We start from the raw sequence: 25,122 nt of genomic DNA on the forward strand, positions 1-25,122 counted from the left end.
TTTTTCCCCTCTGCCGTTAGATTTCTGCATAGCCCATGAACACTACCTCGTTTTTCCTCTTTAGTGCTACACTTTTGATTGTAACTTACTGTTTTTTTTATGTATTCCATTGTACTGTCAGTGATAATAAACCTGATTCTGATTATTGGATGTACTCAAACATGAGCTTTGTAGATAAGTGTTTGAATCACACCACACGAGCAGGGAAATTTATACTTAAGTGATTAAAAAGATCAAGATTAAAAATGAAACTGCTTAATTATCATGAACAAAGCATGTGTTTCACTGAAGTCCTTCTGGAAAGCAAATCTACCAATCTTACCAGGTAATTAAATGCACCCAGAGCCACGGTGCTGTAGTTGACCTGTACCTGTCTTTCAAAATGGCACAGTTCAGGCATTACAATTTTGCATTGGCAATAAATGTTGTCATAGGTAGCAAAGTCCACAACTCCTGAAAAATATAAGTTGGCCTCAACCAAAGAGTGTCTGAATGAAAAGAAGTAGTGAAAAGTCATGGAAAATCAAAGGTACAAAAAGAGTATTTTATTTATAATTCATCCAGATCTAGTGCATTGCTTCATTACATAGAGAATGCTAATCGGTGTTATTCCTTTGATGAAATTTTGATTCAGGTCTTTTTCTCCCTCAGTTGGTTGCCAAGCTCTTCAAGTTCCAAAATCAAATTGTCCATTGTCTGTTTCTCATCGGCTAATTCGGTCTGTACTTCACCCGTAGTAACATCAGTGTAAAGTTGCTGTAAGGCCAGAAACAAAGAGGATGAGAAAAACACGAGAAAGTTAGGATTTTAAGTGGCTGTCATGCCAGTTGCTGTATTTATTTCAGTATGCAGCTTTTTCCATTCAGTTCTTTAATCTATTTTTCACTCTCCTTCTCTCCGTAGAAATACCAGGATTAATTACAATTAGGAGGCAGCATTAAATTTCAGTGTCGCCCTGCCAAATAGCTTTGGGCCAACACCATAGCTGGATTTTAAAAATATTTATGCTTAAATCAATATATCTGAAAATGTATTGGGTAAGCACACCTGACACAAGCCAAGATCTGTTCCCGTTTATAGCCCACTTGGAAAAAATGCGATGTAGTCACAAAAACGAGAGCTCTGCAAGTTTGAACTTAAATGCCTCCTTGACACAAGAAATTTGCCAGGCTGAAACAGGAGGCAGTCCTGGAGTGGAAAGCCTTTCCTACTGGAGTAGCAGCTCGATACCTCTGGATCCATTCCCTGCAAGTACAGCTCAGGGAGCACAAAAAGGACTGCTTGCTGCCTCCATCTAAGTAGTCGATCATCTGCAAAACCAAACAGTACCCACCTGACACAATTGCCGTGTTGATCTGCCAGACAGTGAGATACAACACTGAGTACAGAAAAAATCTTTCTCATAAATCTGCTCTGTAAACCGTTTCCCGAGATGCCCTCTATGATCGTGATATACTGAACAGATAATGAATCCACAGTAGGGTTATCATTGTGGATCAATGTAATGTTCACAGTCTCCACTGTGTTGCTATGATTTTATTTATTAAGATACAGCGAAGAATGGGCATTCATTCGACTACATTATAAGAACAGATTACAGGTTATTGTTTGAGGGAACTGCTTTGTATAAACTGTGTGTACCATTTTCACATTACAACTGTAATTACATTTTGAAAAACACAGTGAGATGTCCTGGAAATGAAGTGAATGGGATGTTTTTCCCTTTCTCATTAGTGGATTTTCCGCATGCATCTCCTCTCCTCTTGGCAAATCCATCTTCACATTAGCAAATACAGCTCCTTCACTGGGATATTCCCCCCTTCCTGAAAACAGCACTAATTGCACCATTGCTGACATTATTTTGGGGGAGTTTTACATCAGCAAAATCAGGGATTGAATTTCTCACCAGCTCTTAGGCCCAGAAATGGGCAGAACTTTGCTGCATTCTGGATTAAACCAACTGTGCAGCTCCGTTTGACAGCATGAATTTCTGGCCCTCGTCTATCAGTTTCATCCAAATTTAATTTCAGATTAATTTGATAAAAGGCATCACAAAGCAAATAAAAAATAGAAATATAGAGAACAGACAATTTAACAAAGGTCTACAACTAGCTTCCTTTAATCCAAATTAAAACCTTCGGCAGGCCACATTTCATAGATGCTGCCTGGCCTGCTGAGTTCCTCCAGCATTTTGGGCATGTGTTGCTTGGATTTCCAGCATCTGAAAAATCTCTCGTTTGTGACTTTGTTAACCACTCTTTTTCTGGTAAACGATCATTGCAAGAAACAGTTTGTTACTTCCCTTTGGACTTGAAGGCAATTCGAGGTGGCAAAACTGAGGCAAGGCAAGACAAGACAGCAGGCCTACCACTGAGAGCGAGGAAGACCCGAGTTTGATCAATTTAACTGCCAGGCCGTAACAGAAAGGTCGGGTACAGGCCTGATCAAGGCCGTAGGGTCCAGGTCCCAGAGCGTATCAAAGTGACTGAACCTGCTGTTTAGACGAAGACTTAGGCACTGGGCCAGATTGAAAAGGTCAGGGTTTTGGGGCCTGAGACAAGGGACAGCCGGTTCAGCTCACTGCTCTGTGAGTTTACTCATCTTTGCGCTGAACTAAGGATATGGGGATGAACTATCTGTAGACTTCAGGTCTGAATGCTATTTGCTTGTATCTATTAACACACATCAAAGTTGCTGGTGAACGCAGCAGGCCAGGCAGCATCTCTAGGAAGGGGTACATTCGACGTTTCAGGCCGAGACTCTTTGTCAGGACTAACTGAAGGAAGAGTTAGTAAGAGATTACATTTCAGGCCGAGACCCTTCGTCAGGACTAGCTGAAGGAAGAGTTAGTAAGAGATTAGTAACTCTTCCTTCAGTTAGTCCTGACGAAGGGTCTCGGCCTGAAACGTCGACTGTACCTCTTCCTAGAGATGCTGCCTGGCCTGCTGCGTTCACCAGCAACTTTGACGTGTGTTGCTTGAATTTCCAGCATCTGCAGAATTCCTGTTGTTTGTTGTTTGCTTGTATCTATTGTTTGCATGATTTGTTATTTTACTCTGCAAGTTGGGCTTTGATGGTCTTTTTTTTAAACGGGTTCTTTTACTTTGTTTTGTGACTGCCTGTTTGGAGACAAATCTCAAAGATGTATAATGTACACATACTTTGATAACGTACATTGAACTGCTCCCAATGCCGTGCTTCTCAAACAACCTCTGACAACCAAATCCAGCTCTTGGTCTTCGTGTACGGGTTAGCTACTAAGCCGGGTGGAACTGATTTTTCTGACAGAAGAAGGGGCAAAGGTGAGTTACTGGCGCCTTAAAACCAGTCACTTTGGGCAGATCGGGGGCTTGTCAGCTGGGGATGGAAGATCACCTAGGGGAAGTACAACCTCTGTTGATATATCCACTCATGGGGACGGCTTCAGAAGTAAACTCCGTAGTAAAATCCTGAGCTGGAGCCCTAAGGCACTCCTACGTTGAGCTCGACACTGACCGGCGACTCCCGCAAAGCTGCTGGCGTCTAACTGTATCGGCCTCTGTCACTCCTTTCATTTCATCAGCTGTGTGGAGAAGGGGAGCCTGCTACATGGGCAACAGATTGCTCTCTGTACTGGCTTACGTATTATGTAGACAGCTAGGATGCAATATCCCTGCTTGACCCTGACAACAGAGGGCCTCAAAATGAAATCAAAATAAAGGAATTGTTGTTAACATTGAAATCCTTAATGGGGAAGGAGAAAATATACATAGTTAGAATAGGTGGAGAATCATTATCTTGGCAAATATTTACCATTTGTAAAACAGATGTGATTTTGGAATTACCTTGTAAAAAGCTCCTTCAATATGCAAAGCAAATAAATGTGTCAATATTAACTATAATAGATCCCTTTATGACAAAATGGAAAAAAAAATTCAATAGAGACATCTTGTTCCAAATAACCAAAAAATTTATGGGTAACCTTAACCTTTTGATGACATGGGAGTCTAGCTCATTAAATAAAAGTTCAGAACATTGACGTTCCCTGCCCACCAAGACCGTGTTAATAAGAGGATGGAATTTTGAGCCAAACTTGCTCCAAAGCTAATAAAAATACTGCAACCAGATGTCTGCAGAAAAAGTTTCGTCCCATATGTTAAAAAAACAGGAAATGCTGGAAACACCCAGAAGAACAGGCAGCAGGTGTGGAGAGAGAAATAGAGTTATTATCGCAAGTCAATTAATTTTTCCTCAGAACCCCAATAAAATAAAGACAGACACAAGCGACTGCAGATGCAGGAACCAGGAGGAAAAAGCAAACTGCTGGCGGAACTGACTGGGTCAAGCCACATCTGTGGAGGCCAGAGGAGTGGTCAATGTTTCAGTTCAAGACTGGATCAGGACCTAGTGCAGGCCTTGGAGGATCCTGATGCAGGGTCTTGAACCGAAACATCAACCTTCTCTTTGCATCCAGACTTGCTGCCTGACCCATTGAGTTCTTCAGCAATTTGTTGTTCACAGAACATAGAACAGTACAGGCCCTTTGGCCCACAATGTTGTGCCAACCTTTCAACCTCCTCCAAGATCAATCTAACCCTTTCTTCCCAGATAGCCCTCCATTTTTCCTTCATCCTTGTACCTATCTAAGAGTCTCTTAAATGTCTCTAATGTATCTGATTCTACCACTATCCCTGACAGTATGTTCCATGCACGTACCACTCTATGTAAAAAAAACCACCTCGGACATCCCCCACCAATCACCTTAAAATTATACTTTCTGTACTAGCCACTGACGCACTTAAAAATTAAGATACAGGGTTTGAAGGCTGGAGAGAACAAAAGGATTTTTGGAAAATTGGTGTGAAAGGTAAGAGAAGTTTGGGTTGAATTGTTCTCCGATCTTGGCAATCCATTTGCAAACATACCATCACCATGCGAGGAGACGTCAACTGTGCACTGTTTACCTGGTGTTCACAAATGAACAGTGCACTGATGACATCTCCTTGTATGGAGACAAAACGTTTGCAAACGGATTGCCAAGATCGGAGAACAACTCAACCCAACCATCAACCACCAAAGCTACACATTTTCCAAGTTTCTTCCAATATAAGAGAAAATGGATGAAATAAACTAGTGTTGGCTTTAATAATTTTTAAAGAAATAAATGACATCACTTGCAAAATGTTATTGATATTTTCTCTTTTGACAATGTTGACTGATAGTGATAGTCATTTAGAGACAAACAATGTCTGACTTTTGGATTCTGTTTTCTCTTGTGAAAGAAAAGCCCTTTGACCCATGTAGCCACATTGGACTGTTCTGCTTCGTCCCATCAACCTGCACCAACCAGAACCCTCCGTACTCCAGCCATCCACGTACTCATCCAAACTTCTCTTAATGCGGACTCTGCTGCTATTGGATCCTGTATCACCATCATAACAAAATTACACAAGAACTATGACATTACTATTGAAGACGCAAAGTGAACACTTGGCTGGAATTTGAATATACAAGGTATATGTTAACCCCCAATCTCAATCTCGGAGCTTTTAGGTTCAAGCACAGTTGAGATTATACAAATGAAGTTACAGAAACTGGTTTGTAAGCAGGTTGGCCAGGTTCTTCAAAGTTGCATCACTGGCAGGTTGACAGGCACACGTATGACCATATGACCATAAGACATCAGAGTAGAATTAGGCCATTTGGTCCAACTAGTCTGCTCCACTATTCAGTCATGGCGGATCCTTCTTTTCCCCATCTTCAGCCCCACTCCCCAGCCTTCTCAACATAACCTTTGATGCCATGGCCAATCAAGAACCTATCATCCTCCACCTTAAATACACCCAACAACCTGGCCTCCACAGCTGCCACAAATTCGCCACCATCTGGCTAAAGAAATTCTCCGCATCTCTGTTTTAAATGGATGCTCCTCTATGCTGAGGCTGTGCCCTCTTGTCCCAGACTCCCCCATCATGGCAAACATCCTTTCCACATCTACACTGTCTAGGCCTTTCAACATTCAAAATGTTTCAATGAGACCATCCCTCATCCTTCTAAATTCCAGCGAGTACTGGCCCAGAGCCAGCAAATGTTCCTCACTTTTCATGCCCGGAAAAATCCCTGTGAACCTCCACTGAACCCTCTAGCACATCTTTTCTTAAATAAGGAGCCTGAAACTGATCACAATACTCAAGGCAAGGCCTCACCGGTAAAGTCCCAGAATCACATCCCAGCTTTTATATTCTAGACGTCTTGAAATGAAAGCTAACATTGCATTTGCCTCCCTCACCACCTCAATGCTTAGAAGATGTGCAGACCAGCTAGCTGAGATTCTCACTGACATCTTCAACATCTCCATGAGCAGCGCCGTCGTTCCTACATGGTTCAAGGCCGCCACCATCGTCCCCGTGCCAAAGAAGTCTTCAGTGTCCTGCCTCAACGACTACCGTCCCATCGCACTCACATCCATCATCATGAAGTGTTTCGAGAGGCTCGTCATGAGGCACATCAAGACCCGGCTGCCCCCCCTCACTGGACCCCCTGCAGTTCGCGCACTGTCCCAACCATTCAACAGACGACGCCATTGCCATCACCCTCCACCTGGCCCTAACCCACCTGGACAAAAAAGACACGTACGTTCGAATGCTGTTCATAGACTTCAGTTCAGCATTCAACACAATCATTACTCAGAAACTGATTGGAAAGCTGAGCCTACTGGGCCTGAACACCTCCCTCTGCAACTGGATCCTAGACTTCCTGACTGGGAGACCTCAGTCAGTCCGGATTGGTAGCAGCATCTCCAACACCATCACACTGAGCACGGGGGCCCCCCAGGGTTGAGTGCTCAGTCCACTGCTGTTCACTCTGCTGACCCACGACTGTGCTGCAACACACAGCTCGAATCACATCATCAAGTTCGCCGATGACATGACCGTGGTGGGTCTCATCAGCAAGAATGATGAGTCAGCATACAGAGAGGAGGTGCAGCAGCTAACGGACTGGTGCAGAGCCAACAAGCTGTCTCTGAATGTGAACAAAAGAGATGGTTGTTGACGTCAGGAGAACACAGAGTGACTACTCTCCGCTGAACATCGACAACTCCTCCGTAGAGATCGTTAAGAGCACCAAATTTCTTGGTGTTCACCTGGCGGAGAATCTCACCTGGTCCCTCAACACCAGCTCCATAGCAAAGAAAGCCCAACAGCGTCTCTACTTTCTGTGAAGGCTGAGAAAAGTCCACCTCCCACTCCCCATCTTTACCACATTCTACAGAGGTTGTATTGAGAGCATCCTGAGCAGCTACATCACTGCCTGGTTCGGAAATTGCACCATCTCAGATCGCAAGACCCTGCAGCGGATAGTGAGGTCATCTGAGAAGATCATCGGGGTCTCTCTTCCCGGCATTAGAGACATTTACACCACACACTGCACCCGCAAAGCTAACAATATTGTGAAGGACCCCACGCACCCCTCATACAAACTCTTCTCCCTCCTGCCATCTGGCAAAAGGCACCGAAGTATTCAGGGTCTCACGACCAGACTATGTAACAGTTTCTTCCCCCAAGTCATCAGACTCCTTAATACCCAGAGCCTGGACTGTCACCAACCTACTGCCCTCTACTGTGCCTATTGTCTTGTTTATTATTTATTGTAATGCCTGCACTGTTTTGTGCACTCTATGCAGTCCTGGATAGGTCTGTAGTATGTTGTTTTACGTAGTTCTGTGTAGTTTTTGTATTGTTCATGTAGCACCACGGTCCTGAAAAACGTCTCATTTTTACTGTGTACTGTACCAGCAGTTATGGTCGAAATGACAATAAAAAGTGACTTGACTTGGCTCAAATTAACCTTTAGGGTGTTCTGCACAAGAACTCTCAAGTCCCTTTGCATCTCAGATTTTTGGATTTTCTCCCCGTTTAAAAAATAGTCTGCACATTTATTTCTACTACCAAAGTGCATGACTGTGCATTTTCCAACACTGTATTTCATGTCCTACTTTCTTGCCCATTCTCTTAATCTGTCTAAGTCCTTCTGCAGCCTTCCTAATTCATCAATACTACCTGCCCCTTTACCAATCTTCATATCATCTGCAAACTTAGCAACAAGGCCATCTATTCCATCATCTAAATCATTGAGATACAGCATAAAAAGAAGTGGTTCCAACACTGACCCCTGTGGAACAGGACTAGTCACTGGCAGCCAACCGGAAAAGGATCTTTTTATTCCCACTTGGTGCCTCCTACCAATCAGTCAATGTTCTAACCCTGCAAGTAACTTTCCTGTAATACCATGGGCTCATAACTTGGTAAGAAGTCTCATGTATGGCACCTTGTCAAAAGCCTTTTGAAAACCCAAATATACAACATCCACTGCACCTCCTTTATCTATCCTACTTGTAATCTTCTCAAATAATTCCAACAGGTTCGTCGGGCAAGATCTACCCTTAAGGAAACTATGCTGACTTTGTCCTATCTTGTCCTGTGTCACCAACTACTCCATAATCTCATCCTTAACAAATGATTCCAACATCTTCCCAACCACTAAGGTCAGGCTAACTGGTCTATAATTTCCTTTCTGCTGCTTTTCTCCTTTCTTAAAGAGCGGTGTGATATTTGCAATTTTCCAGTCTTCTGGAACCATGCCAGAGTCCAATGGTTCTTGAAAAATCATCACTAACGCCTCCATAATCTCTACTGCTACCTCTTTCAGAACCTGAGGGTGCAGTTCATCTGGTCCGGGTGACTTATGTGTCTTTTGGTTTTTCAGCTTTTTAAGCACCTTCTCCCTCGTAATAGTAACTGCACCCACTTCTCTTCCCTCACACCCTCTAACACCTGGCACACTGCTGGTGTCTTCCACAGTAAAAACTGATGTTGAGTATGAACTCAACAGAGACGCTCTTCATTATTTTCCCAAATGGTAGGACGTACTGCCAGAGATTTTCTACACAATTAGTATTTCAGAAATAGGGCCAGAAAGCCAGGCCTTCCAAGTGAAATTTGAACAAGGTAGAATTATGGAAATTTAACTTGGATGAACAATGAAAAGCTGAGGACAAGTTTCCTTCACGGAATACTGAAATAACATCACTGGTTTCCAAGTAATTATTTTGTTTAACACGCTCCATTACTGGACTTGTTACGGAGCAAGCAGCTTATCAACAGCTGACATGTCAATTAGATTTCACAGAAATGGCCCACACTGTTCATTCCGTCAACAAAACAAAAACCATTGTTTTTCAATATTTTGGCCTTACCAGCATTGTGTAAAGGCATCATAATTGCAAAGTGCAATATGGGCCAAGAAGAAGAAGGGATGCCACATAAATTCCAGTTGTACTTGCTGCAGGCACATGAAGGCCAAGAAACTGAGATGTGGCACTAATCAGTCCCAGCAAAATGGATTCCAGCAGCAATGGTAATTTTTTGCATCCCAGTTTCAGGATAGCATCACCTGAGAAAAAGCAGTACTAGACTGACAAGTGACATGTGAAACATTGCCATTGGTATTCAGTGCTGAATGTGCAGTGGTATTAGCATTCTTGGCACAAACATGGTGGTCATGTTTCAATGTTTGTAATTTTTGTGATATTACTCATCACAACTTCAAAAGGGAGCAACAGCTCAGCCACACAAGTTCTGGAGGATGGATATGCATAAAAGGCTTGTTCTCATGAACTGTTGTCTCCAGGGCTTTGAGACTTCAAAGAATGTGTACAAGAGATGCTGCTCTCCAACATCTATCAAAACAGGGTTACCAGATCCCATCACAAATCACAATATATATACACTTCCCTCAGGAATGCAAATGCCAAAGATTAGAAACAAATCTGAACTTATCAGAAAATCTCACTTTTCTGTTATCTTTCATCAGGTCATCAACCTGAAATATTAACAGCTTCTTTCTCCACAGATGTTGCCTGACTTTCTGAGTCATTCAAGCACAATTTTCATTCCAATTTAACGGTGAGCATCAAAAAGAGAAACTTCCTGATCATAAATTTGATCAAAACTAACCAGAAAGAAGTTGTTAAGCCTGAGAAATTGGACCATAAGAAATAGGAGCAGAATTAGGCCATTTGGCCCCTCAAGTCTGCTCTACCGTTTCGTCATGGCTGATCTATTTCTCTCTCAGCCCCAATCTCCTGTCTTCTCCCTGTAACCCTTCATCTCCCAACTAATCAAGAATCTATCAACCTCTGCTTGAAACACGCACAATGACTTGTCCACAGCTGCCTGTGGCAACAAATTCCACAGATTCACTGCTCTCTGTCTAAAGAAATTCCTCCTCATCTCTGTTCTAAATGGATGCTGTGTCTCTTGGTCTTACACTTCCCCACCATAGGAAACATCCTCTCCATATCTACTCTATCAAAGCCCTTCAACATTCGAAGAGATCAATGAGATCCCCCCCTCCCCTCATTCTTCTGAATTCCAGCGAGGATAGGCATAGAGCCATCAATTAGTCTTCATATGATAACCTTTTCATTCCCAGCAATACACACAAAATGCTGGTGGAACGCAGCAGGCCAGGCAGCATCTATAGGAAGAAGTACAGTCGACGTTTCGGGCCGGGACCCTTTTTCAGGACTTATGGAAAAAGGAGATAGTAAGGATTTAAAAGTGGGAGGGGGGAGACCCGAAATGGTAGGAGAAGACAGGAGGGGGAGGGATGAAGCCAAGAGCTGGGAAGTTGATCGGCAAAAGGGATACAAGGCCGGAGAAGGGGGAGTATCATGGGACGGGAGGCCTTGGAAGAAAGAAAGGGGGAGGGGAGCACCAAAGAAAGATGGAGAACAGGCGAGGAGTTATTGTGAGAGAGAAAGAGAGGAAACAAACAAATAAATAGTAAATTAGGGATGAGGTAAGAAGGGGAGGAGGGGCATTAACGGAAATTAGAGAAATCGATGTTCATGCCATCAGGTTGGAGGCTACCCAAACGGAATACAAGGTGTTGTTCCTCCAGCCTGAGTGTGGCTTCATCTTGACAGTAGAGGAGGCCGTGGATAGACATGTCAGAATGGGAATGGGATGTGGAATTAAAATGTGTGACCACTGGGAGATCCTGCTTTCTCTGGCGGACAGAGCGTAGTGTTCAGCGAAGCAGTCTCCCAATCTGCGTCGGGTCTCGCCAATATATAGAAGGCCACACCAGGAGCACCAGAGACAGTATATCACCCCAGCCGACTCACAGGTGAAGTGTCGCCTCACCTGGAAGGACTGTCTGGGGCCCTGAATGGTGGTAAGGGAGGAAGTGTAAGGGCATGTGTAGCACTTGTTCCGCTTACACGGATAAGTGCCAGGAGGGAGATCAGTGGGGAGGGATGGGGGGTATGAATGGACAAGGGAGTCGCGTAGGGAGCAATCCCTGCGGAAAGCAGAAAGTAAGGGGGAGGGAAAGATGTGCTTGGTGGTGGGATCCCGTTGGAGATGGCGGAAGTTACGGAGAGTTATATGTTGGGACCCGGAGGCTGGTGGGGTGGTAAGTGAAGACAAGAGGAACCCTATCCCTAGTGGGGTGGCGGGAGGATGGGGTGAGAGCAGATGTGCATGAAATGGGAGAGATGTGTTTGAGAGCAGAGTTGATGGTGGAGAAGGGAAGACATCTCCTTTCTTTCTTCCAAGGACTTCCGTCCCATGATACTCCCCCTTCTCCAGCCTTGTATCCCTTTTGCCAATCTACTTCCCAGCTCTTGGCTTCATCCCTCCCCCTCCTGTCTTCTCCTATCATTTCGGGTCTCCCCCTCCCACTTTCAAATCTCTTACTATCTCTTTTTTCCGTTAGTCCTGACGAAGGGTCTCGACCTGAAACGTCGACTGTACTTCTTCCTAAAGATGAACTAAATCCTGGGCTGGGCTGCTGCGTTCCACCAGTATTTTGTGTGTGTTCCTTGAATTTCCAGCATCTGCAGATTTCCTTGTGCTTTCATTCCCAGAATCCTTCTTGTGAAACTCCTCTGAACCCTCTCCAATGTCAGCACATCTCTTCTCAGATAAAGGGCCCAAAGTACCTCGTAATATTCCAAATGAGGCCTTTCCAGTGCCTTATAAAGCCTCAACATTACATCCTTGTTTTTATATTCTCGTCCTCTTGAAATGAATGCTCACAATGCATTTACCTTCCTCACCACTGACTCAACCCGCAAATTGACCTTTAGGGAATCCTAGACGAAGACTACCAAGTTTCACTGCAGCTCAGATTTTTGAATTTTCTCTCCATTTAGAAGATAGTCTATGCTTTTATTTCTCTTACCAAAGTGCAAGACCACACACTTCCCAACACTGTATTCCATCTGCTACTTCTTTGCCCATTTTCCTCATCTGTCTAAGTGCTTCTGCAGCCTCCCAGCTTCCTCAACGCTACTTGCCCCTCCAGTTATCTTTATATCGCCCACAAACTTGGCCACAAAGTCGTCAATTCTGTCATCCAAATCATTGGCATACAACATGAAAAGCAGTCCCAACACAGATGACAGTGCAACACCCTTAGTCATTGGCAGCCAACCAGAAAAGGTTCCCTTTATTCCTGTTCATTGCCTCCATTCAATCAGTTAATGCTCTATCCATGCTATCCATTCAGTGCAGAGGGTCTTGGGAGTGTTTGTGCATGAATCACATGAGGCTGGTTTGCAGGTGCAGCAGGCTATCAAGAAGGCAAATGAAATGTTGGATTTCATTGCTAGAGGGATTGAATTTAGGAGCAGGGAGGTTATGCTGCAACTGTACAGGGTACTGGTGAGGCCACACCTGGAGTACTGTGTTTAGTTCTGGTCTCCTTACTTGAGGTAGGATATACTGGCTTTGGAGGTGGCGCACAGGAGGTTCACCGGGACGAGGGGGTTAGACTGTGAGGAGAGATTGAGTCGCCTGGGACTGTACTTACTGGAATTCAGAAGAATGAGAGGAGATCTTATAGAAATATATAACATTATGAAAGAGATAGATAAAATAGAGCCAGGAGAGTTGTTTCCACTGGTAGGTGAGACTAAAACTAGGGAACATAGCCTCAAGATTCGGGGGAGTAGATTTAGGACAGAGATGAGGAGGAACTGCTTTTCCCAGAGAGTGGTGAATCTGGGGAATTCTCTGCCCAATGAAGCAGTGGAGGCTACCTCAGTAAATATATTTAAGACAAGGTTGGATAGATTTTTGCATTGTAGGGGAATTAAGGGTTATGGGGAAAAGGCAGGAAGGTGGAGATAAGTCCATAGCCAGATCAGCCATGGTCTCATTGAACGGTGGAGCAGGCTCGACAGGACAGATGGCCTACTCCTGCTCCTATTTTTTATGTTCTTATGTTATCTAGAAGGAAAATACTGATCTCAAAATTTCTTCAAAGAATTCCAACAGATTTGTCGGGCAGGATTTTCCCTTGAAGAAACCATGCTGACTTTGGCCTAATTTTATCATGTGCCTCAAAGTACCCTGAAACCATGTCCTTATCAATTGACTCCAACATCTTTTCAACCACTGAGGTCAAGTTAACTGGTTTATCATTTAACTTCATCTGCCTTTCTCCTTTTCTGAGGAGTCGAGTGACATTTGCAATTTTCCATTCCTCCAGAACCATTCTAGAACCTAGTGATTCTAGATAGATCATTACTAATCTCTCCACAATCTCTTCAGCTACCTCTTTCAGAACCTCAGGGTGTAAACCATCTGGTCCAGGTGATTTATGTACTTTCAGCCCTTTCAGTTTCCCAAACACCTTCTTCCATTAATGGCAACTTCACTCACTTCTGCCCTGACATCCTTGAACATCCACCATACTGCTAGTATCTTCCACGGCGAAGACTGATGCAAAATACTTATTTAGTTCATCCACCGTTTTCTTGTCCCCCATTACTACCTCTCTAGAATCATTTTCCAGTGGTCTAATATTTACTCTCGCCGCTCTTTTACACTTGATATATCTGAAGAAACTTTTGGAATTCACTAATATTATTGGCTAGCTTAGCTTTGTAAACCATCTTTTCCCTCTTTATGACTTTTTAAATTGCCTTCTGTTGGTTTTTAAAAGCTTCCCTATCTTCTCACTTCTCACTAATGTTTGCTCTATTATATCTCCTCTCTTTGGCTTTTATATTGGCTTTGATCTCCCTTGTCAGCCGTAGTTGCATCATCCTACCTTTAGAATACTTCTTCTTTGGCAAGAAGATTAAATCAGCTTCCAATCTATTTTGGTTCCTTAACCATTATAAAGTTCAACAATTGAAGTTCAAATTATGGTTGTTGGCATTATCATGCATTGCGCAGAATAGTATTTTTGCATTTCTTGAAATAGTTTAAGTCACAAGACATTTAGAAAATTACGTTAAAAAAAGTTTGCAAAACACCAATCTACAAAAGAAGGAACTGAACATTCATGAGACCAGAAGCAACAAGAACAAATGTACGCCATTCAACACGTTCAGGCAGATCTAGGCTGATCTAAATTCTCTGCATCTTGATGGATGCTTGAGGCCATGGGCCTGGCCTTGGCAGAAGTTCTGAGAATAAATTGGTGGTGAGCACCCTCCCCCTGGTAAAGGATCTGAAGATAGGTTTGACTTAAGGCTCCCACTTGGGATAACTACCAGGCCTCTTGACTTGGAAGATGATTCAATCGCATGCCAAATTACAGGCCTCCCAATCAGGGATTCGACAATGAGTCAGGTGCCAGGGCCAAATCGTGTCAGATGCTGAGACCGTTCCGTGGAATTTCAGAGGGAAGAAAAGAACAACCCTGCTGTCATGCTTGCTTGTCACCCATGTCCAAGCCATGATAACATCGCAAAGATAACAACGCTAGATTTTAAACTATAAATGCTCTAAACACAGATTTGGAAACCTAGAAAATACACTTTCTCAATGTCTGCATCTTTGAAATAACAAGCTGCAGAATAGATTTATTTGGTGATTTCCAAATTTGGAGATCTCAGCAAGTGAAGTCACTTGTGTTTATGTCTGTCTAGAGCTCAAGTTTATTTACCGAATGGAAAAAAAACAGGAGAAGAGGAGCTGAGGAGATGTTATTAATAATACAAGGCCTAGTGAGCTTGGAAGCATCTGCTCAGCACACCAGCTCTCATGGGCCACCAGAGCCAATGACAGGGGTTTAAAGATTGGTACCCCAGTACCCTCCTGTAGAAAGATGGTCCTAGAAAGACTGAATCATTGCTGCTGGAGTGGCTGTTGCGCTTTCTGTGAAAATCCTGTTGATAAAAAATGTATTTTATTGCAAGATTTTCATATAAAAGATATGTATGCAAAGAAAAATATAAAAGCAGCACTGTCATCCATCCATCCATCCCAGGACATAATCACAAGAACACATGATATTCAGCTTCTGATATTTCTGACTTTGGTAGATCATGGGAATTTGATAAATCTACTCCGGTGCTGCTGCAGGATGTGAAAGAAAATTCAGTAGCTAAATCAGTGTCCCACCTGTGCTTTGCTGGAGAGGCCGCGAAGGTTGAGGCGAGCCGAGGACAACATCTGCAGAGCCTCCTGAGGATTAGTTTTGCTTTTACTGCATTTAATGGAGACTACAGAAAGAGAGGACATTAAGGCACAACTTCAATTCCAGCATTAAATTACTAAATACTCTTAATTAGTTATAGGAGAGATGAGAAAAACCTAAATTTAAATAATTATCACTCTTCTCATTTCTTACAATATGATGAAATGGAAAATGACAGAAAACAATCTCAAACTCAGCAAGTGACACTTCTTTAAAATAAAGGGAAATACTGAGAAGGAAAAGTACAGAGGCCGAAGGAGGAAATAAATAATAAGCAAATTACATGTAAATCTGATTCACTGGCGAAGGCCACGCACTTTTCATTTTGTTTTGTTATCTCACTCTTGAAAAAATGGTAAGACTGATCAAATCCTGACCTTACTCTACTTTGACTAGGATCACTTAATGAAACAAATTGCAAATTATCTTACGACTCGTTTTACTCTAATGAAATCCAAGTCTTTCTTCTCATTTATGTTCCTTCATACAAGGCAGAATCTTTGTGAATTTACTCACCTTAGTTACTTTCCCATAAAGTACCCCAAACCAACCTATTGGTCACATGCTCCATTATCCCAATGTCAATTTCTTTTGTGAAGAGCCTTAGAGTATTGCTACGGCTCTCTGAAATTAGCTTTGGTTGAAAGTTACCTTGCATTGGAGGACAGATATTCTATTTGCTTTTTAAAAATATCAAGACTTTAAATGTCCATAAAACATCAGCTTTTGAAAAGAAACACAGCAGAATTGGTATAGGTCACAGATGCCAATATACCTCTGAAAGGCATTTGCTTCTCTCTTTTCTTTTTTTTAAAGTCTTTTTATTAATTTTCAAAATTACAAACACAGTAACAATGTTGATACAAAGAGATTGGAATAATCTTATTATTAACAAACATACACAAAAAAGATTTCAAATAACATAGGTATAATAGACTTCCAAACTCATGATGAAATTAATCATAAAGAGGAAAAAGAAAAGGAAAAAGAAAAAAGATATATACAAAGAAAAACCCCCCCAAAAAAAGAAAACTATGCTAAGCAGTTAAATCATTCCTTACATGATGATGTATAAATATACCAAGGTTGTGAAATGAAAGCAGATTGCAGAATAGTGTTGCAGTTACAGAGAAAGTGCAGTGCATACTGTATATAGTTCAAGGACCACAATCAAGAATTCACCTTTAATCAATGCCTGATAACAGTGGATATAGAGCCTGGTGATAACTGCTTTCAACCTTTTGTATCTTCTGCCTGATGGCAGAGGGGAGAAAAAGAATGACTAAGGTGCGAGAAGCCCTCAATTATGCTAGCTGCTTTCATGAACCGCTGGAAGTGTAAGTGGGGGAGATTATCAGTATAATCTCACAGCCTCAACTGTGGCAGCGTGTTTGTGTCCTTGAGCAAGGCACTTAATCACACATTGCTCTAGTCTGTGCAAGGAGTGGCACCCCACACAGACTTCCAACCTGCGCCTTGTAAGGCATGAAAATGCCCGAGACAGGCCTCTCATGGTCTGCGTCGACGTTCTCTCCCCTCCCTAGATGATAAACCAATCAAGCCCCTCATCACTTTCCTTTACCTTATCTCTAGAACTAACAGCTCTGTATATCCACTGGCCTTATTTAAACACAACAACCATGTTGCTAATAACTTCTTATTTAAAACCTCCACATTTCTCACTTTCCCTGATCACATTTTAAACTGCAAAATGGTGCACCCTTACAGCAAGTTCAAGTTTATTGACATCTGACTACATATATACAACTAAACGACCATGGTGCACCCACACAACATATATCACACACAGCACGTAAACCAAAGTAAATTAATAAAATATAATTCAAACTGCATATAGTGCACAGCACAGGTAAACAGTAAACAACTCACTGTCCCGGTGATGAGACCTCGATGCTGGCAAGGTATTCATTAGTCTCACAGCCTGATGAAAGAAGTTGTTACCCTGTTTTGCAGTCCAAGTCCTGATGCTTTTGTACCTCCTTCCTGATGATAGTTGGTCAAAGAGAATGTGGGATGGGTGATGGAGATCCTCAATAGTGCTTTGGGCCCTTCATCTGCAACGGTTCCACTAAATGTCACAAATTGGGGGGAGGGAGACACTAATAATGCTCTCAGTGGTTTTTACTATCCTCTGAAGGATCTTGTGGTCTGTTGTCTTGCAGCTGCAATACCACATAATGATGCTGCGAGACAGGGCACTTTTGGTGGTGCTCCCGTAGAGAGTCATTAGAGTGGGGGTGGAGAGCCATTGCCCCTCAATCTCTTCAGAAAGGGTAGATGCTGCTGTACCTTCTTGACTAGTGAAGAGATGGTGTGAGTCCAGATTAGATCGTTTGTGACGTGCAAAGTTTCAGCACAGACTAGAAGGGCCGGATGGCCTGTTTTCTGTGCTGTAGTGTTTTATGGTTCTATGGAACTTCATGCTCTTCACTCTCTCCACGGCACAGCCACTGATGTCCAATGGTGTGTGGTTGACCTGCACCTTCCTGAGGTCCACAATCTTGTCTACGTTGAGACTCAGTTTGTTTTTCTTGCATCACTTGACAAGCCTCTCTACCTCCTCTCTGTATGCCGACTCATCATCGTTACTGATGAGGACAGTCACTTAGTGTCCGCAGCGAACTTGATGATGTGTTTGAGCTGAATATGGCAATTCAGTTCTGAGTCATAGAAAACTCAGAAAACCTACAGCACAATGCAGGCCCTTTGGTCTTCAATGCTGTGCCCAACATCTACTTACTTTAGAAATTACCTTGGGTTACTGATAGCCCTCTATTTTTCTAAGCTCCATGTACCTATCCAGGAGTCTCTTAAAAGACCCTATCGTATCTGCCTCCACCACCGTCGCTGGCACCATTTCACACTCTCTGCTTAAAATACTTACCCCTGACATCTCCTCTGCATCTACTTCCAAGCAGCTTAAAACTGTGCCCTCTCATGTTAGCCATTTCATCCCTGGGAAAAAGCCTCTGACTATCCACACAATCAATGCCTCTCATCACCTTATACACCTCTATCGGGTCACCTCTCATCCTCTGCCACTCCAAGGAGCAAAGGTTGAGCTCACTCAACCTATTCTCATCAGGCATGCTCCCCAATCCTGATAACATCCTTGTAAATCTCTTCTGCACTCTTTCTATACTTTCCACATCCTTCCTCTCTAGTGAGGTGACCAGAACTAAGCACAGTACTCCAAGTGCGGCCTGACCAGGGTCCTATAAAGCTGTAACATTACCTCTCAGCTCTTAAACCCAATCCCACGATTAATGAAGGCCAATGCACCATATGCTTTCTTAACTACGCAGCAGCTTTGAATGTCCTATGGACTCAGATCCCAAGATCCCTCTGATCCTCCACACTGCCAAAAGTTTTACCATTTATACTATATTCTGGCATCATATTTGACCTACCAAAATGAACCACTTCACACTTATCTGGGTTGAACTCCATCTGCCACTTCTCAGCCCAGTTTTGCATCCTATCAATGTCCCGCTGTAACCTCTGACAACCCTTCACCCTACCCACAACACCCCTAACCTTTGTGTCATCAGCAAATTTACTAACCTATCCCTCCACTTCCTCATCCAGGTCATTTAGAAAAATCACTAAGAGAAGGGGTCCCGAAACAGATCCCTGAGGCACACCGCGAGTGACCGACCTCCATGCAGAATACGACCGATCTACAAACACTCTTTGACTTCTGTGGCAAGCCAGTTCTGGATCTACAAAGCAAGGTGCCCTTGGATTTCATGCCTCCTTACTTTCTCAATCAGCCTTGCATAGGGTACTTTATCAAATGCCTTGCTGAAATCCATATACAGTACATCTACTGCTCTTCCTTCATCAATGTGTTTAGTCACATCCTCAAAAAATCCAATGAGGCTCGTAAGGCATGACCTGCCCTTGACAAAGCTATGCTAACTATTCCTAATCATATTATTCTTCTCCAAATGTTTATAAATCCTGCCTCTCAGGATCTTTTCCATCAACTTACCAACCACTGAAGTAGGCCTCACTGGTCTACAATTTCCTGGGCTATCTCTGCTCCCTTTCTTGAATAAGCGAACGCCATCTGCAACCTTCCAATCCTCCGGAACCTCTCCCGTCCCCATTGATGATGCAAAGACCATTGTTAGAGGCTCAGCAATCTCCTCCCTTGCCTTCCACAGTAGCCTGGGGTACATCTCATCCGGTCCTGGAGACTTATCCAACTTGAGATGTTGCTGACAACTTGGACTGACTGGAGTCCTTCTGTCATGAAGTCCAAGATCCAGTTACAAAGTAGAGTGTTTAGTCCTAACTAGGACAGTTTACTGGCCTATCCCTGAGGGATGTTCATGTTAAATGTTGAGCTGGAGCCGATGAACAACATCCTAACATAGGAGGCATGATATTTTTTTTAGGTGGGACAGGCCAGAGTGGAAGCTGAGACTACGGCATCATCAGTGGACCGATTTGAGTGGAAAGTGAACTGGAAAGGGTCCAATGTAGCTGGAAGGTGGGATTTTATACGATCCATTACCAGCTGCCCAAAACATTTCATGATTGTTGACATCAGTGCCACTGGGCAGTAATCGTTTAGGTCAGTTACATTACCCTTTTGGGTATGGGAATGATGGTGGCTACGTTGAAGCCTGCATGGATAGTGGACTGCTTCAAGGAGATATTAAAGATGTCCTTTAAGGCCTGGGTTGTCTGGCCTGGCGGCTTTGCGTTCGTTTAACCAGGGTGGGATCCCTTTCTCCTCAGGTACAGCTAGCAGGGTGCCTGTTCCTCAGGAAGGGATGTCACATCATTTAATGTGTCAAATCATGCGTGGAAGATATTCAGTCTATCAGGAGGAAAGGCATCACAGTCGCTGATGTACAGAGACCACTTGTAATTGGCTATGGTCTGTACACATGCGCCACGTGTCTCTGGTGTCACAAAGATGTCTGTGGATTTTCTGTGCGTACTCAATCACGGCTCTTGCTGACCTTAGAGTCATCCAGACCCCTGATCTGCAGGCAGTGTCCCGATCCCAAAGCAGTGCACGAACCTCTGCAGCCAGCACGGTTTCACACTTGTCCTGGTAGTGTAGTGTTTAATCATGGTAATATTCTCAATGCATTTTTCTATATAGCTGCTCACCGATTCCACATATTCATCAATGCTGACGTGATTATCGTAGGTAGCTGCCTCCCTGAATATGCCCAAGTCCATGCTGTCAAAGCAGTCCTACAAAGCTGGGGAGGCACCATCTGGCCAAGACATGATCTCCCTGAGAACTGGTTTGACTTGTTTAATCAGTAGTCTGTATGAAGGGATTAGTAAAATCTGAGGGTCTGAGGTGAGGGCAGGGAGGCAGCCTTGTAAACTCCACGAACATTGGTATAAACTAAGTCTAATACACCTTCTCCTCTGGTCGTGGAGTTGATATGCTGGCAGAACCTTGAAACTCTGTTTAAAAGTTGGCACGATTAAAGTCACTAGCAACAATAGAGACACTTTCGGGTGAGAAGTTTCGAGATCGCAGATGGTGCTGTGCATCACCAATTTTTTCAACACAGTCCTGTACAATATTCTCAGTGCCTGTCCAACTTGTACTGATTAATGCTGTTTATCCCACCCCACCCCGACATAACCAATGTGCAAAAGAACTTATCTCAGAGTCTCCTAATAAATTTTTCCCCTCAGCATTGAACCTGTCTGCTTGGCCTTTGAAACAACTGCCGACAGGGACAGATTCCCTCATCTAGTTGCGTAGTCCCAAACTGCTAGCCATTGGCAACTTACCATGTGCGAGTTCTATTGCTCGTTTTGCTACTTCTTTGAAAGAGGCAGCATCTTTCTCCCACCCGCTTAACTGTGTTTCACACCGATGTGCTTTATTGAGATACTGCAGGGCCTGGAAAGGAAAGGCAGGGCATTAAAATAAAAAATGAAAGGCACACAACACAATTAGTACATGTCTGGGTTGCTTATAATTCATTTTTATAACACATGATTAAAAAATCTCATTTTAAACCATTGATGGTGCAAAAATTGAAGGGGGGAGTATGTGTCTAAAGGATGGAGGGGTGGGAGTTAACTAAGGATCAGAAGGCAATTGGAATTCCCATCCCACTCTCTTATCACTCTCTCCCCATTTCCTGTGGGTCAGCTGTAATGAAGAGCAGTCCATTATACCAGAATACTGTATAAGACCCATTCATCTGCTGCTTCAAAGCATGTCCAGCATTGAACAGTGGTTGGGAAGATGTTGGGCTCCATTATTAAGGATGAGGTTTCAGGGTACCTGGAGGCGCATGATAAATTAGGCCAAAGTCAGTGTGGTTTCCTTAGCAGGAAATCTTGCCTAACAAATCTGTTGGAATTCTTTGAGGAAATAACAGACAGGACAGACAAAGGAGACTCAGTGGATGTTGTTTACTTGGAATTTTAGAAAGCCTTTGACAAGCTGCTGCACATGAGGCTGCTTAACAAGACAAGAGCCAATGGTATTACATGGTATTACCCATACTAGCATGGATAGATTGGCAAAGAGTGGGAATAAAGGGGTCTATTCTGGTTGGCTGGCGGTGACAGATGGGATCGGTATTTACACCACTTTTTTCACGTTGCATATCAATGATTTGGATGATGGAATTGATGGTTTTGTGGTCATTTGCAGACAATACAAAGATAGGTGGAGGGGCATGTAGTGTTGAGGAAGCAGGGAGTCTGCAGAAGGTAGATTGGGAGAATGGGCAAAGAAGTAGCAGATGGAATATAGTGTAGGGAAGTGTATGGCAAGGTGCTTCAGTGGAAAGAATAAAGGCACAGACTATTTTCTAAACAGAGAGAAAATTACAAAATCAGAGATGCAAAGGGACTTGGGAGCCCTTGTGAAGGATTCCCTGAAGGTTGAGTTGGAGGCAAGGAAAGCACTTGCAATGTCAGCATTCACTTCCTGACTGGTAAGTCTTTGGACTGTGGGAGGAAACCAGAGCACCGGGAGGAAATCTCCACAGTCACAGGGAAAATATTCTAACTCCTTACAGGCAGCAGCGAGAATTGAACCCAGGTTGTTGGTATTGTAAAGCGCTGTGCTAACCACCATGCTACTGTGCTGCCTGAGGACGGTGCGTCTGTGGAATTCATTGCCACAGATGGTTGTGAAGGCAAAGTCATTGTATATTTAAAGCAGAGTTGATCGGCTCTTATTTAGTCAGGGCATCAAAGGGTATGGGGAGCAGGCAGGAGAATGGAACTTGGAGGGGTAAAGAATCAGCCATGATGTAATAGTGGAGAAGACTTGATGGGCCGAGTGGACTAATTTTGCTGCTATGTCTTATGATTCTGTGAAGCTTATTTTCAACTGAGTTTCTACAGGAATAGAATGACCTTTAAGAATTTAAAAGTTTGCACGTAGTATAGGCTTAAACAGGTTTGAAAGATATATATTAAATTCTTTCATTCCTTTCCTTTTACTTCCATGCCCCCTTTAAGCCAAACATCAATAACACTTGTCAGTCAAAGTCTGAGCAACAGTATGTCAGCTCATTGATTTGTACAGGATAACTAACTTCAGATTTTCAAACATTGCCTCCTAACCATTAGGTAAACAGAGCCAGAAATATCAGCTGTAGCTGAGTACATTTAAAAAATCTGAGGATGGGACTTACTTGCCAGAGTACATCTGAAGGATCAGCCTGCTAGTTTCAGTCACTGATTATAAGCTGGCTTCAGGAACCTAGTCAGACACACTGTTGGTGTTTGTCTGTCATGAAATTACTTTGCAGAGAAATCCTCTGCTCAGAGCCAGAAACAATCAGCTCTCTGTATGCCAAGTGCCAGGCACTGTCAACTAACCCAAGGTCTTTTGGTTTAGATAATGATAGACTTTGGTGGTTGAAAATTAGCTTTTACCCCTTGTAATCATTCTCTCTTTTCAAACCTACTTAACTTACTTGGCCTAATTTTACACCTGCAGTGGAAAAAATATTGCCCAGCTAAAATATAGATCTGATGTTTCTCCTTACATCGCTTTCGTGTTTCTTATTCCACATCCATACGGCTGACAGGTTACCTCACTGGGTGATTCACCATGAGGTACTTATTACATGCAGGGGCAAAACACTTTATGATTAACACTGAGCTGGAGAAATGAACACGATTAGGTGTGAATAGACAACGTCTGCCCACAACAAGCTCTGGTGTCCCAAGATTCACAGCATGTGGCTCTGCCCGAGCAAGTAGTGCAGCAGCAAACACACACATAGAACCACCCAAAAGTACACTCAATTTTAGGGCTTAAACCAACTCAAAAATATTGGACTGGTACATTGTGAGCATGCTTTTAAAAATAACTCAGCATGTGGTCTTCCATTCACTGGATAATTGTATTTTTGTCAATGATTTGAATGGATGTTTTGTGCTTATGAGAAGCAAGGGAGAATGAGTCAAAAACTTTTAAGACTGCGTTGGACCAGTGGCAATGAAATGATTGAGCAAGGTGAACTCTCCAGGCACTACAAACATCAGAGTGTCTGGACCAAGCCCACTGGGACAATAATAATGGCTAAGTTCTGAGATCTTGTGGTATGAAAATCCAATGCCAATTTATAAATGTAATGTTTTCTGCTTGGGGAAGCTGAACAAGAGCCATCAACCACACTTGACCTGAAACAACCGCAGCACAAGATTACTCTGCATAGCAAACTCATGAGGTTTCTTCAATTTTGTCACCTGGCACTGATTTGACGATGCTTCCATTCATGACTTGGACGTCAGTGGACTGAACACATCATCTAGCCCAGTACGTTTGTGCACCACTAAAGAAGTGTAGCATTTTCAACATTTTCTTGAGTTGCAACAACAAACAGACCAACTCCTCAGTTGGATAGTATAAAAATATCAAAATATCTTTGAAGAGAAGATCGACTGTCTAGGTAATTATCAGGAAAAACGATTAATTGCAATTCATTCTTTTTTTTTTATTTATTCATCTACGGGATGTGGGCGTTGCCAGCTAAGTGTTGCCCATCCCTAGTTGCCCTTGAGAAGGTGGTGATGAGCTGCCTTTTGCAGTCCCTGAGGTGTAGGTGCACCCACAATGCTGTTAGGGAAGGAATTCCTTGATTTGACCCAGTGGCAATGATGGAATATGCTTCCAAGTCAAGATGGTGAGTGACTTGGAGGGGGATTTCCAAGTGGTGGTCTTCCCAGGTATCTGCTACTCTTGTCCCTCTAGATGATAGTGGTCGTGGGTCTGGAAGGTGCTGCCTTAGGAACTTTGGTGCGTTGTTGCAGTGACCTATGTAGGTTCAAAACTGGCTGAAGGTTTAGATATTGTTAAGTTTTGTTACAAGTCCGTGGCTAGATCTAGAATCACTTCCCAACTTTGGATCCATGCCAGGTGCTGGGGAACCTCAAGGCACAGTCACATAGCCAATCCTTGTATGCTGTGGGAGTAGGAATGGTATATGGGTATATTTCTAGACATTACAAGAACAGTATCAGATCAGTGTTGAGCAGGCTGTAAATCTGATGAGTGAGTGGGGTTAGTGACATCTTACAGAAGTGGAGATGGACAAACAGAATAAAAGAATTCAGGAAAATAGTGAACACCAGGATTCATTCAAGGCATAATTGAAG

General features: G+C 43.1%; 1 protein-coding gene across 2 annotated transcripts in view; it reads right to left on the reverse strand.

Moving 5' to 3' along the window:
* Window positions 1–539: 539 nt before the first annotated feature.
* ttc27 (tetratricopeptide repeat domain 27) overlaps window positions 540–25,122 on the reverse strand; it is a 299,781-nt gene continuing 275,198 nt past the window's right edge. The window contains exons 18-20 of one of the 2 annotated variants that reach the window (XM_063055545.1): window positions 21,280–21,391; window positions 15,408–15,508; window positions 540–756 (exon numbers count right to left, since the gene is read on the reverse strand). In XM_063055545.1, the coding sequence (XP_062911615.1) occupies window positions 631–756; window positions 15,408–15,508; window positions 21,280–21,391 (339 nt within the window). In that variant the 3' untranslated portion in view covers window positions 540–630. Of the gene's footprint in view, window positions 757–15,407; window positions 15,509–21,279; window positions 21,392–25,122 lie in introns of those variants that run through there. The other variant, XR_010018883.1, reaches the window with a different exon arrangement.

The sequence above is a fragment of the Mobula hypostoma genome, chromosome 8, assembly GCF_963921235.1.
Source record: "Mobula hypostoma chromosome 8, sMobHyp1.1, whole genome shotgun sequence".
Classification (NCBI taxonomy): Eukaryota; Metazoa; Chordata; class Chondrichthyes; order Myliobatiformes; family Myliobatidae; genus Mobula; species Mobula hypostoma.